The sequence below is a fragment of the Ruditapes philippinarum genome, unplaced genomic scaffold (genome assembly GCF_026571515.1).
Source record: "Ruditapes philippinarum isolate M1 unplaced genomic scaffold, ASM2657151v2 ctg8978_1_1_1_1, whole genome shotgun sequence".
NCBI lineage: Eukaryota > Metazoa > Mollusca > Bivalvia > Venerida > Veneridae > Ruditapes > Ruditapes philippinarum.
Window position 1 is genome coordinate 1 of NW_026853456.1, and position 10123 is coordinate 10123.

General features: G+C 33.1%; 1 protein-coding gene across 1 annotated transcript; it reads left to right on the top strand.

Annotated features, from left to right (window-relative positions):
- The first annotated feature begins 479 nt into the window (after positions 1–479).
- On the top strand, positions 480–9313 carry LOC132736906 (coadhesin-like). Its single transcript, XM_060724120.1, has 9 exons — positions 480–523; positions 1570–1646; positions 2566–2628; positions 3260–3389; positions 4232–4354; positions 4779–4949; positions 5259–5429; positions 8032–8196; positions 8898–9313. Exons 3-9 carry the CDS (start codon positions 2575–2577, stop codon positions 9296–9298), a joined length of 1215 nt encoding a protein of 404 aa, XP_060580103.1. The 5' UTR covers positions 480–523; positions 1570–1646; positions 2566–2574; the 3' UTR covers positions 9299–9313.
- The last annotated feature ends 810 nt before the right edge of the window (positions 9314–10123 follow it).

The window sequence follows — 10123 nt, forward strand, 5'->3', positions numbered from 1 at the left end:
TTTTCCAATACTCTGTACACTTAAAATCAATACTCGGTACACTTTCTTATATCTTTTTTGGCCTGTGTCTTTTTGTACTTTCACACTTTTTGCCTGAAATTTGGACAAAGCATACTTGGAATGTGAATAAAAAAAATGCTCGATTCAATTTTTTTTATATTGGTAACATAATAATTTCTAACGATTCTACAGTATCGCGGTCAGTATTATCTAGTGAGCAGCGGATCGTTTAGGGGTAGTTTAATCAATTTTACAAATACCTGTAATACTTTTACGTCTTTTAGAGCTACAAAAATACCTCTAGATATATAAAACCCGTTGAGATAAATGAAATAGCCATAAATTTGGAAAATATCGGGGCTAAACTTACCTTCGTTCCCCGTTCAAAGTCGCGAAATGGGATGAAAGTCCTCATAATATCGAGCAATATCCGGGGTACGGTATACGGCAGTGATCAACGTTATTTTTTATTCTTTCTTAGGGATTGTCGTCGTTTTCAAACTTTGCATAATTGGAACGGCGGGTAAGTATCTATTTTAAACTTGTAAATTCTACCTTGAAAACTTGGTTAAAATTACTTAAATCTCGTTAGCACAACAAATGAATCAGAAAGCTTATCTTGAGTATCTTAGGGGGCAGGGGACATATCCGAATGATTGCCCCGATCAATTTTTTAAATAACTTAGACATGGTGTTTTGAAAGTACTGAAAATTTCTGATATTTCTCTGTCATTGTAATTCTTTCTTGTTTGTGTGTAGGAAATGAGAAGTATTTTGGGTTTTTTTACGCGAAACTAAGCATTTTGGTATCTTTGTGTGTAATTGTGACTCTCCGAATGGAGGTGAAAAAATGAAAATCAAGCTTTGACAGTTGGCGCCAAACAAGAAAGAAATTTCGGATTAATTTTGTGAAAAATCTAAACGTATGACAGACACTTTATTGGTCATTTTTAAAAACACTGCGTGTTAGTGATATTTTTTAAGAAATCGGGCGGATTCTTGAGTATACTTCACCTTCATGAAGATTGCCCATATTGGTATATTTTAGGTGTGCTTTTAGCTGGGTGGGGTAAATATAAATTGCTGTCAGTCATCTATTTAAAGAGGAATGCATGCAAACTATTATTTTCTTCAATGTATGTCATATATCATTGAATAATGCTGTGCAACTGGTTATCTGCCTGTGAAACAGATTTTGAAATATTTAGAATTGTGTTACTGGATACACTGAAATACAAAATTGTTCATTTTTAGGTCTCCTTTCCCCTTATCAACTAGTATATGAGCCAAGACGTTTTGTTTATCTCAATTATATCAGTCGGAACATCTCGGCTTATATCAATGTATCCGAAGACTGTCGGAAGGGGCCGAAAAAGTACGATTGATACGACCAATCTAATTAAAATATTTGTTACATAATATGATACTTGTTCAATAAATTACTAGGCATACCCTTCGCTTATTAATCCTTGAGTAAATCTTTCAGATTTTATAAGATAAACAGTTTTTTCTTCTTAAAACCTTTTCAGAACTCTTATTTATATTTATTTATCATTCCAACGATTGTAGCTCTACAGTGTTACAACTGTATTAACATATCCGATGCGGACGAGTGTTTGTCGATAACAGAATGTGGGGCAAGTCAGGTAAATGTTCTTAAATTTAGGAATTCAGCTTGTCTAAAAATCAGGTCAGTCAGTTAATAAAAGAATACTCCTGAATACTAATTATTTCGTTAAGTAGCTTTAGGTGTGGTAAAGTGCTCTTTGCCTCTCAACAACAGTGTCGGTTTAAACCCTACTGATGTCACGACCATTTTCCCATATATGACACAACAATACTGAGTAAACGGACAAAGGGAGAGAAACGTCCGAGGGAAAACTGTCCGGCGGCAAATGTCCTATAATCATACAAATATGCTACAAGACTAGTAGTGTAGTGTTTAAGGAAGACAGACTGTTTATGCAAGTGTACCACGTGTGTGAAACCTAGATGTGTAACCACCTTTTTTCGGGCAGGGGGTCTGTTTTCAGTTTGACTTCCTGTAAAATTAACAGAAATAACTGAATATAAGAAGAGTTTTCATTGGTCATTTCAAAATTACAAAATGAAATATGGGAACCTCATTGGCCATTCTAAAATAAAATGTAAAAGATAGTTCTTGTCAGTTCTGACCTAAAATGTAAAGGATAATTCTTGCCATTATGAATTAAGTTGTAAAGGTTATTTCACGGGAGGGCTTTTTTCACGGGAGGGCTTTTGTCCGCCTTGTCATTTTTGGACGGGAGGGCTTTTGTCCGGGAGGGCTTTTGTCCGTTTCCCTGTTCAAGTGTTTATAAAAAATGATTGTCTTACCGACAGCGTAGATGTAGGTGTTAGAAATTGAATTCACTTAACGAAACACGACAGGTTTGTTTAGAAACACATACATTATAAAGTTTTCCTTTTTCAAGACTAATAACCCTACAAAAATTATAACGTCAAGTTAAACAGTTTTACTCCGGTCGAGTACCCTTCTTGTTTTCTATTATTAAGAAGTAGTTAAATGACATCTTTTATTCCCAGTCGTGTTACATGGACAAAATGTCATCTGGACAAACCGTTACCCTAGGATGTACAGACAACCAGGTATGTCTTAATCTGTAAGATAATCAATAAATTATTACATGTATGTATTATATTAAATCATATTTCTTCTTTGAATCTTGAATGAAATAAATTAATTATATCGCGGACCTTTTTTAATTACATAGACAAACTACATGAAGTGCAAATAGTGATAATTATTCTGAAATCATAATTCAAGAAGTGAGCATCAATCTTTTATAGATGTTCAAACCGAAAAGATTGTGGTAGCGGCGTATCGCACTTACATGATGCAAAGCCTATCCTTTACCAATGTGTTAAGGTCTTGTTCTAAATATACTGGCTTGTCAGTAAACTTCGTGTTTTTGTTAGTTTATTTTATTTTAAGATAATGATGTCTGGTTGTAGTGGCAAATCTTGGGAAAATGTCAGCCGATAGTTGATTTCCAAAATTAGGTTATTAACATCGTAATTGCGACTATATCAGGTCGTCGTGGTGTTTATTTAGAGCACATGCATATAAATGACAATACATTTACAAATCTACATTGTAGACAGATTTGTTAAGATATCGGTCCGCCTACGATTAGAATGTTTCCTTTGAGCGCATTATATGAACACATTTTTAAAGTACATATCTATATCCAAGATAATTTGTATTTTTAACGGGCAGCAATGTAGTGTGACACCAGGTGCGGCCGGAAGTTTAGTTGGAAGAGGTGTTAACAGACGACAACAATCTCAATGTCACGAGTGTTGCAGCATGGATAAATGCAATAAGAACCTTTGTTCTCATCTGACACGTAAATACTTTTCCTCAAAACAAAAGTTTGGAATTGTGTTTTCCCCAAACGAATAACCAATTTTTTTTAAAGCTGTATTAAAATAGAATTATGTGTTATCAAATAATGTCTGTTTTTTTATAGTTCAACACTAAGTGGTTGGAGAAAAAACCTCTGATTTCATTAATATTTGTGAACTTGGTATTATATCGCGTATGTGTGTACGTGTCAAATTTGAGTGAGAAAAATGCATTAGAAATGTCCTAAAAATCATCTTTTATGATATTAATTTTTCTTTTTATGCAAAAAAATTGTGGAGATATTCAATATGAATAGTTGTATCAATCGATCAATATTTAATTATTCATAAATTTTCAAATTAAAATGTTTGGGTATCAATACATTAAGGGTAGTAGAATTGATTTTCTAGCTAAATCTGGATTATATTTGAATTGCTTAAGAAAAATATAGTTTGTGTAAAGTTTTATACTGCACGCCTACATATCAGCCAAACTATTTGGAGAAAATCAAACCTGAGGAAATTGTACTAAGATTTAAAGAAGAGTAGAATATTCTAGATTCAAGACAAGTAATGATTTACATGGTATGTGTGATGAATGATTGATCTTATCATTTTATCTCTACTGCGTGACTAACGCACTTAGGGCAAATTTTACACATTGTGACATCCTTTTGGTGATTTACATAGATTGTTAGTGCCGTTTGTGTATATAACTTTTCTTTGTTCACACCACAGTATTTTGATTTTAAATATATTTTCAAAATTTTAATAAGAATTAGGATTCATCTGGAGGCATGCCGCTTTAAGATAATATTTTTGATGAAAGAAAATTTTGTTACAGCTGGAACATGCATTGATGACGTTAAAGTGGACTGCGCATATTTGAACACATTTTTCAACATATGTCAAGATATTCATCACGCAAAATTAGTATGTCCTAAGTTCTGCAAACTATGCTCATTGGGTAGGTATATGTAAGCTATAGCTCCCGCAATATATATATATACCTCCTTTTATCTTTCGCGGGCATGGCTTATCTTCCTCTATATATCACATCCTGCTTTAATTGACATAAATTTGTTTATTCAAGTACGATAAGAATAGAACGAGTCGAGATAGAGTAGTATATGCATTTGATATAGATGTTTTTGGATTCCAATGTGGCTATGTGGGGGTACGATAGGCATTTGATATACCTTTTGATCCCTCGAGATGAAGACGAGGTTAAATTCAATATGTATTCAATTAATACATTTTATCCCGCAAGCACAAAGTAAAGTATACACTGTTTAAAGATTCGCGATCATTCGATATGAAATATAATTTTGCAAAACAAAACAAATGGACAACAGACTAACACAGCTGTTTTTCACTTTATTCTTATTTAGTGGATGGAAACTGGGCAAGATGGTCTCCGTGGTCACCTTGTGATGTCACATGTGAAAACGGGACTCAAACACGGAAAAGGACATGCACGGATCCTGTCCCAGCACATGGGGGTTTAGACTGTATCGGCTCTAACATATCTACTAAATCTTGCTCAAAGGAACTTTGCCCAGGTAAGTCTTTTTGCAAGTATTTTTTTTCTCAAAACTTTTATCTAATATTTAATGAATGTTTCGTGCACTTTTATTTATAAATTGAACCTATTAATCACCCTGAATTACTTATAGCTTTAAACATGCATACGTAATTTGATAGGTTTCACAACCAAGAAGGTTTAAAAATCATTGTAATTCAAAAGCAAAGAACAGTTATAATATCCGTTTATACTTAAGCCTTATTTTTTCCGACTAACTAATATTGTATTTCTCCATTTCGATAGATATGTGTATAAAGGGTTAAAACCATTCCGCAAACTATTTTAGTGCATGGTGGGTGGACAAAATGGTCGAACTGGGACGCGTGTTCTGTAACATGTGGTGTAGGTATAGAAAGACGGCATCGTAATTGCTCGAACCCGATACCAGACAGAAACGGACTTCAATGTTTCGGCGACACATTAGATGATAGAATATGCTTACCAGGTCCATGTGCAAGTAGGTTTATGTACACATTAGATTATAGAATATGCTTACCGGGTCCATGTGCAAGTAGGTTTAATTAATTGCTTCAGTTTGTCATAACGTTAAGCATGGACGTTTATTTACTGTCCAAAACATACATTTTCTTGTCAAATCTAAATTTAGATAAAAAAATGGAAAAGCTATTCAGTGACACACATTTTAAATCAACACCATTGTGTTTTAATGTATTTGGATTATTATGGAATCTTCATCGTTGAAATTGACATAACTCATGAATCATCACCTAAATCATAATGTTGATAAATTTTAATGTCACCATTAAATAAGAAATACTTGTAAATGTAATCTAAAATGATATTAACATGATAGTTTATAACAACTCTATAAGATATTGTATTGCAGCACCTATCACATAAAATTATACATGGAACAAACAATAATCTAATTTTGTCCTCTATGCATCATTTGTGCTATCGATTTTGTGTCACCTCAAGAGAGAAGTGGCGACATATAGGAGTCACTTTTCCGTCGTGTCTCCGTCCGTCCGTCACAGAACATGTCCGGGGTACTCCTCAAAAGTACTAGTGCAATTTTATCCAACTTGACAGGAATGATATAGTCGGCATTTCTGGTTCAATGATATTTGACAAAGTTATGACCCTTTAATGATTCTTGTTTTCAAAGTTTGTCCGGACTACTCCTCTTATACTACTAATTGCAATTTCAGTGAAACTTTACAAGATTGATATGTAGCTGACGTTTTTGCGCATATTACACGGATTTTCTGCTTGAGTGATGTTTAATTGAGTTATGACCCTTGAATAAAAATGTGTCTTTTAGTGTTGCCACCTAAACAAAAGCTTGTATTGACTACTCTACACAATTTCATCCAAGCTTTATAGAAATACTTTTAACTTAGTGTAGTTGTGCCTATCATGGGTATTCTCTGGTTCAATGATTTTTGTCAGTTATGGCCATTTAATCATTTTTATTTTTAAAATTTGTCCGGACTACTCCTCATAAACCACTAATGCTATTTCAATCAAACTTTACAGGATTGATTTGTATCTTAAGTACTTGTGCATATTGAATAGGTTTTATGTTTGAATCAATTTTTGCTGAATTTTGGCCCTTGTATAAAAAACGAGTTTCGGCTTGTTAACCTGTTTTGTGTCTCCTGCTACACAGTAGTGGCTATCATGAGGTGACGCAAAATATCACTGATCGTTTCTCATTTTTTATTTAAATATCTTGTAACAGTTTTAAAAAAATCTCATTTGCCATATACATGAATTACCTTTTTCTATTGCTTTCCTGTCGTTGGTATAGTATTTTGTACAGCGAGATGATGCGGAATTACCCGGACTTGGTTTATAATTCTGACAAATGTCATGTTTTCCTCTTTAAATTTGTAACAGAGCAAAGTTTGATATTTCATCTATTTAGTCACTTGAAGATTGACTTACTGTGCAATCAAGTTTGAAGTTTTCTTTTTGCGACTTTTATTTATTCAAAAACGTCGTCATTAAAGCGTCCGGAAAACGGCACTTTCATAAACATTTGACGACAGCCCGAATAATTACAATGTATATACAACAGAGACATCAAATTTGACAAAAGCGACCAGACACCAGTATCTTGGTAGTCGAGTAAAAGGTTTTTAGAAGTAAGGACTTTTTTTCAGACTGTTTGGACTAATCTAAAAGATAATGCATATCGTTTGCGAGATAGGAAATGTGCATGACGTAAATGTTCTCCGTCGCTGTGGCGCATGAGAAAAAAAAACAATAAAAAACAAAAGTCACGTCGCGTGCAGTCTTGAATAAATTTTATTGCGTTTTTTTAAAAAAAATTCTTTTGATTTTAAGCTTATATTTAGATAATTTTTTTTATAAAAAACGTTTCCTTTTTTAATCGAAAAAACCCAAATTTAAATTTTCTGAAAACGAAAAAACCCACATTTTTTTTTTTTAATTTTTTTTTTTAACATCTCATTTTTTTCTGAAAATTTTTTTTTAATGATATAAAAAATTTGAAAATTTGTATGCTTTCAAAAAAAATTTTGGGCGCAATTTTTTTTACCCCAAAACCCCCCCCCCTGCACACACAGTCTTTATGTTTGGGGGTGTAAGCTCAATGCAGGGGAATGGTTTTGGGAATTTTTCGAAAAAAGGCCCCTGTAGTTTTAAGAAACCATTATTCCCCCAAATTTGGTTAAAAAGCATCGATCAATATTGCGTACAGCGGCAAATACTTTTATAACATTTTAGTATGTTTTAGTAAGTTCAGACTGCGCTGCATACGCTTTATTATGCTTACTTAAATATGCATGTGGTGAGCATAATGTGTTTAATTGTTATGATTCTTGTTTCCTTGAAAATAGGATATGTAACGCAACAATACAGTGTTTATAACATAGACATTTAATATATTATATAAAATCTATGGCTTAATTCCGGGTATTTCTAGATCATCCCTCGGACTTGCTGCTATCCTTCCAATCTAATTAAATATAAAATCGTTTAAAATATGTTCACAACACCGTCTATTTGATTTAAGAGAAAACTAATTGTACACATGACTTTTATATAAATGTTTTTTTTTTGTATTCAAGATGGTGGTTGGACTGACTGGGGACAATGGAGCACCTGTTCAGTGACGTGCGGGGACGGTTTAAAGTCTAGATCACGTACCTGCACAAATCCGTCACCCTCGCCTCACGGAAAATATTGTGATGGAAATCCTTTCGAAGATGTTGTCTGCACAAAAAGCAGTTGTAGTATGTGATAACATTTATATAACATTCAATAGCATTAGAATAAAAAAAAACTTATTTTCATTCTGAAATTGGCCTGATAATATGACAAACACCTATTTCTCTACACCTTCGCGTCATCTTTACCTCATATTTTTTGTTTATACATAATTAATTTTAGTGCAATTGTGTAGGAAGCTTTTAGTTTATAGACACACATCTGGAACCAATCAGTACTGAGTGCAAAATTTCTTGCTCAAGAAAATAATGACTCGCCCTTGAAGGGGTTTGAACCAACGCGGATAGCGATACTTAGGTAACCAATGGTAACTAGTCGGACGTATTAACCACTTGATAATGTCGCCATTATTTTATGTTTTTAATCATAATTTGTGAAGTATTTGGGTATAACTAATGTGTCTAAAATGTAAGGTTGTGATTTGCATACTGAAATGGTTGAACAATTTCAGAGAAAAAGAAGGTGACAGCTTGTTAAAAGCATATAATTAAATGGATAATATCGCTCTTTAAAATGATATGAACTTAAGTTCTTCAAGGGAATTCTTATTCGTTATGTGCTGATGAAAGTTATTCTTGCCTTTCTATTTTTCATCACTTTTATAATAATTCATGTATTTTTGTAATTATACAGTACAATAGTAATCAAAATTAACAAAGTAACTCATACCATTCAGTAGATAATATTGACAAATTTTGTTTTACAGGTCCAAATATAGTATTTAAAGCAAAGAATGTAACAAACAAAAATCCTGGCATTGGAGGCACTGTAATATTTGGCTCTACATTTGTTAATGAAGGAGATGCTTATAATACATCTACTGGAATCTTCACTGCGCCTGTCAACGGAACGTACTCATTTAGTGTACAAATTTGTGCACAAAACCAAAAGGAGGTCAGAGTAGCTATCATTATAGATGGGACGACATATGCTACCTTATATATATATGATTATTATTCGTACCCATGTAATAGTGCAGATACATTTGCTGTTTTACATGCACAGTCAAAAGTATCTATTGAATGCTTGCGAGGTTGCTCGGGCGGTAAAATATATGATGCTTCTGACCGTATGGACTCGTTCTCTGGATATCTGGTTCACCAATAAAATTTTGTCAGTTTTCTCTTCTTTTTAAAAAGAGTTAGTCCATATCTATTTCTTATCGTCGCGGCGTTGTTATCGGTTATCACAACAAAAGACATTTGTTGACTAAGCACAAAAGTCTTGTCCCCTCAAATCGTCCCCGACGAATACAATATGATCACAACCATAAATATATAGAATGAACAACAGAACAATTTAGTTATGAAATAATGTTTATTTTTATATGATCTAAATATAGCTGCAATCTCATTTGTCCAAACAGTAGTCAACAGAACTTTTTATAAAATCATATTTACTGGGTGTAGTATCATATTCACTGGCTGATTTGGATTTGACCAGTCTAAAAATATTTTGAGACTCATATTCAATGACCATACACCGTAGACTGTTAATTACGCGTGTTAATTAAAAAAATAATTGTTGCTTTTTTTCTTTATGGCATATTTCTCGATTAAAATATCAATACTTTACTATTATACTTAAGGGTTACACCGCAATAATGAGTATAAACTTGAATTATCTTTGTATGCGCAGCGTTCGCGTATTCGTTGAACGCCTAACACATGCGTCTTTCTTCCCGCGCTTCAACGAGGCAAAATTTGTACATGTATAATTATATTAAGGTTGCACTTTTGTGATTTTTTTAATTTCTTAGCCTATTCATATAATAAAACCAATTATTGCCTATAACCATTGAAAAATTTATGTAAAATTCAAACCGGGATAAAGTCCTTTTGACTCGGCTATCGCTCGGTTTAAAAATTTTCATCTGCCCGGGGAATATCACCCTCATATTCAATAGCTAAATAGTCAAATTGTATAAAAGTG

Excerpts from the sequence above, each read along its gene's own strand:
- LOC132736906 (XM_060724120.1), top strand. The coding sequence starts at position 2,575 with ATGGACAAAATGTCATCTGGACAAACCGTTACCCTAGGATGTACAGAC. Across the intron at positions 4,950-5,258 it reads CTCAAAGGAACTTTGCCCAG|TGCATGGTGGGTGGACAAAA; the intron begins GTAAGTCTTTTT and ends AAACTATTTTAG. Across the intron at positions 8,197-8,897 it reads CTGCACAAAAAGCAGTTGTA|GTCCAAATATAGTATTTAAA; the intron begins GTATGTGATAAC and ends TTTGTTTTACAG.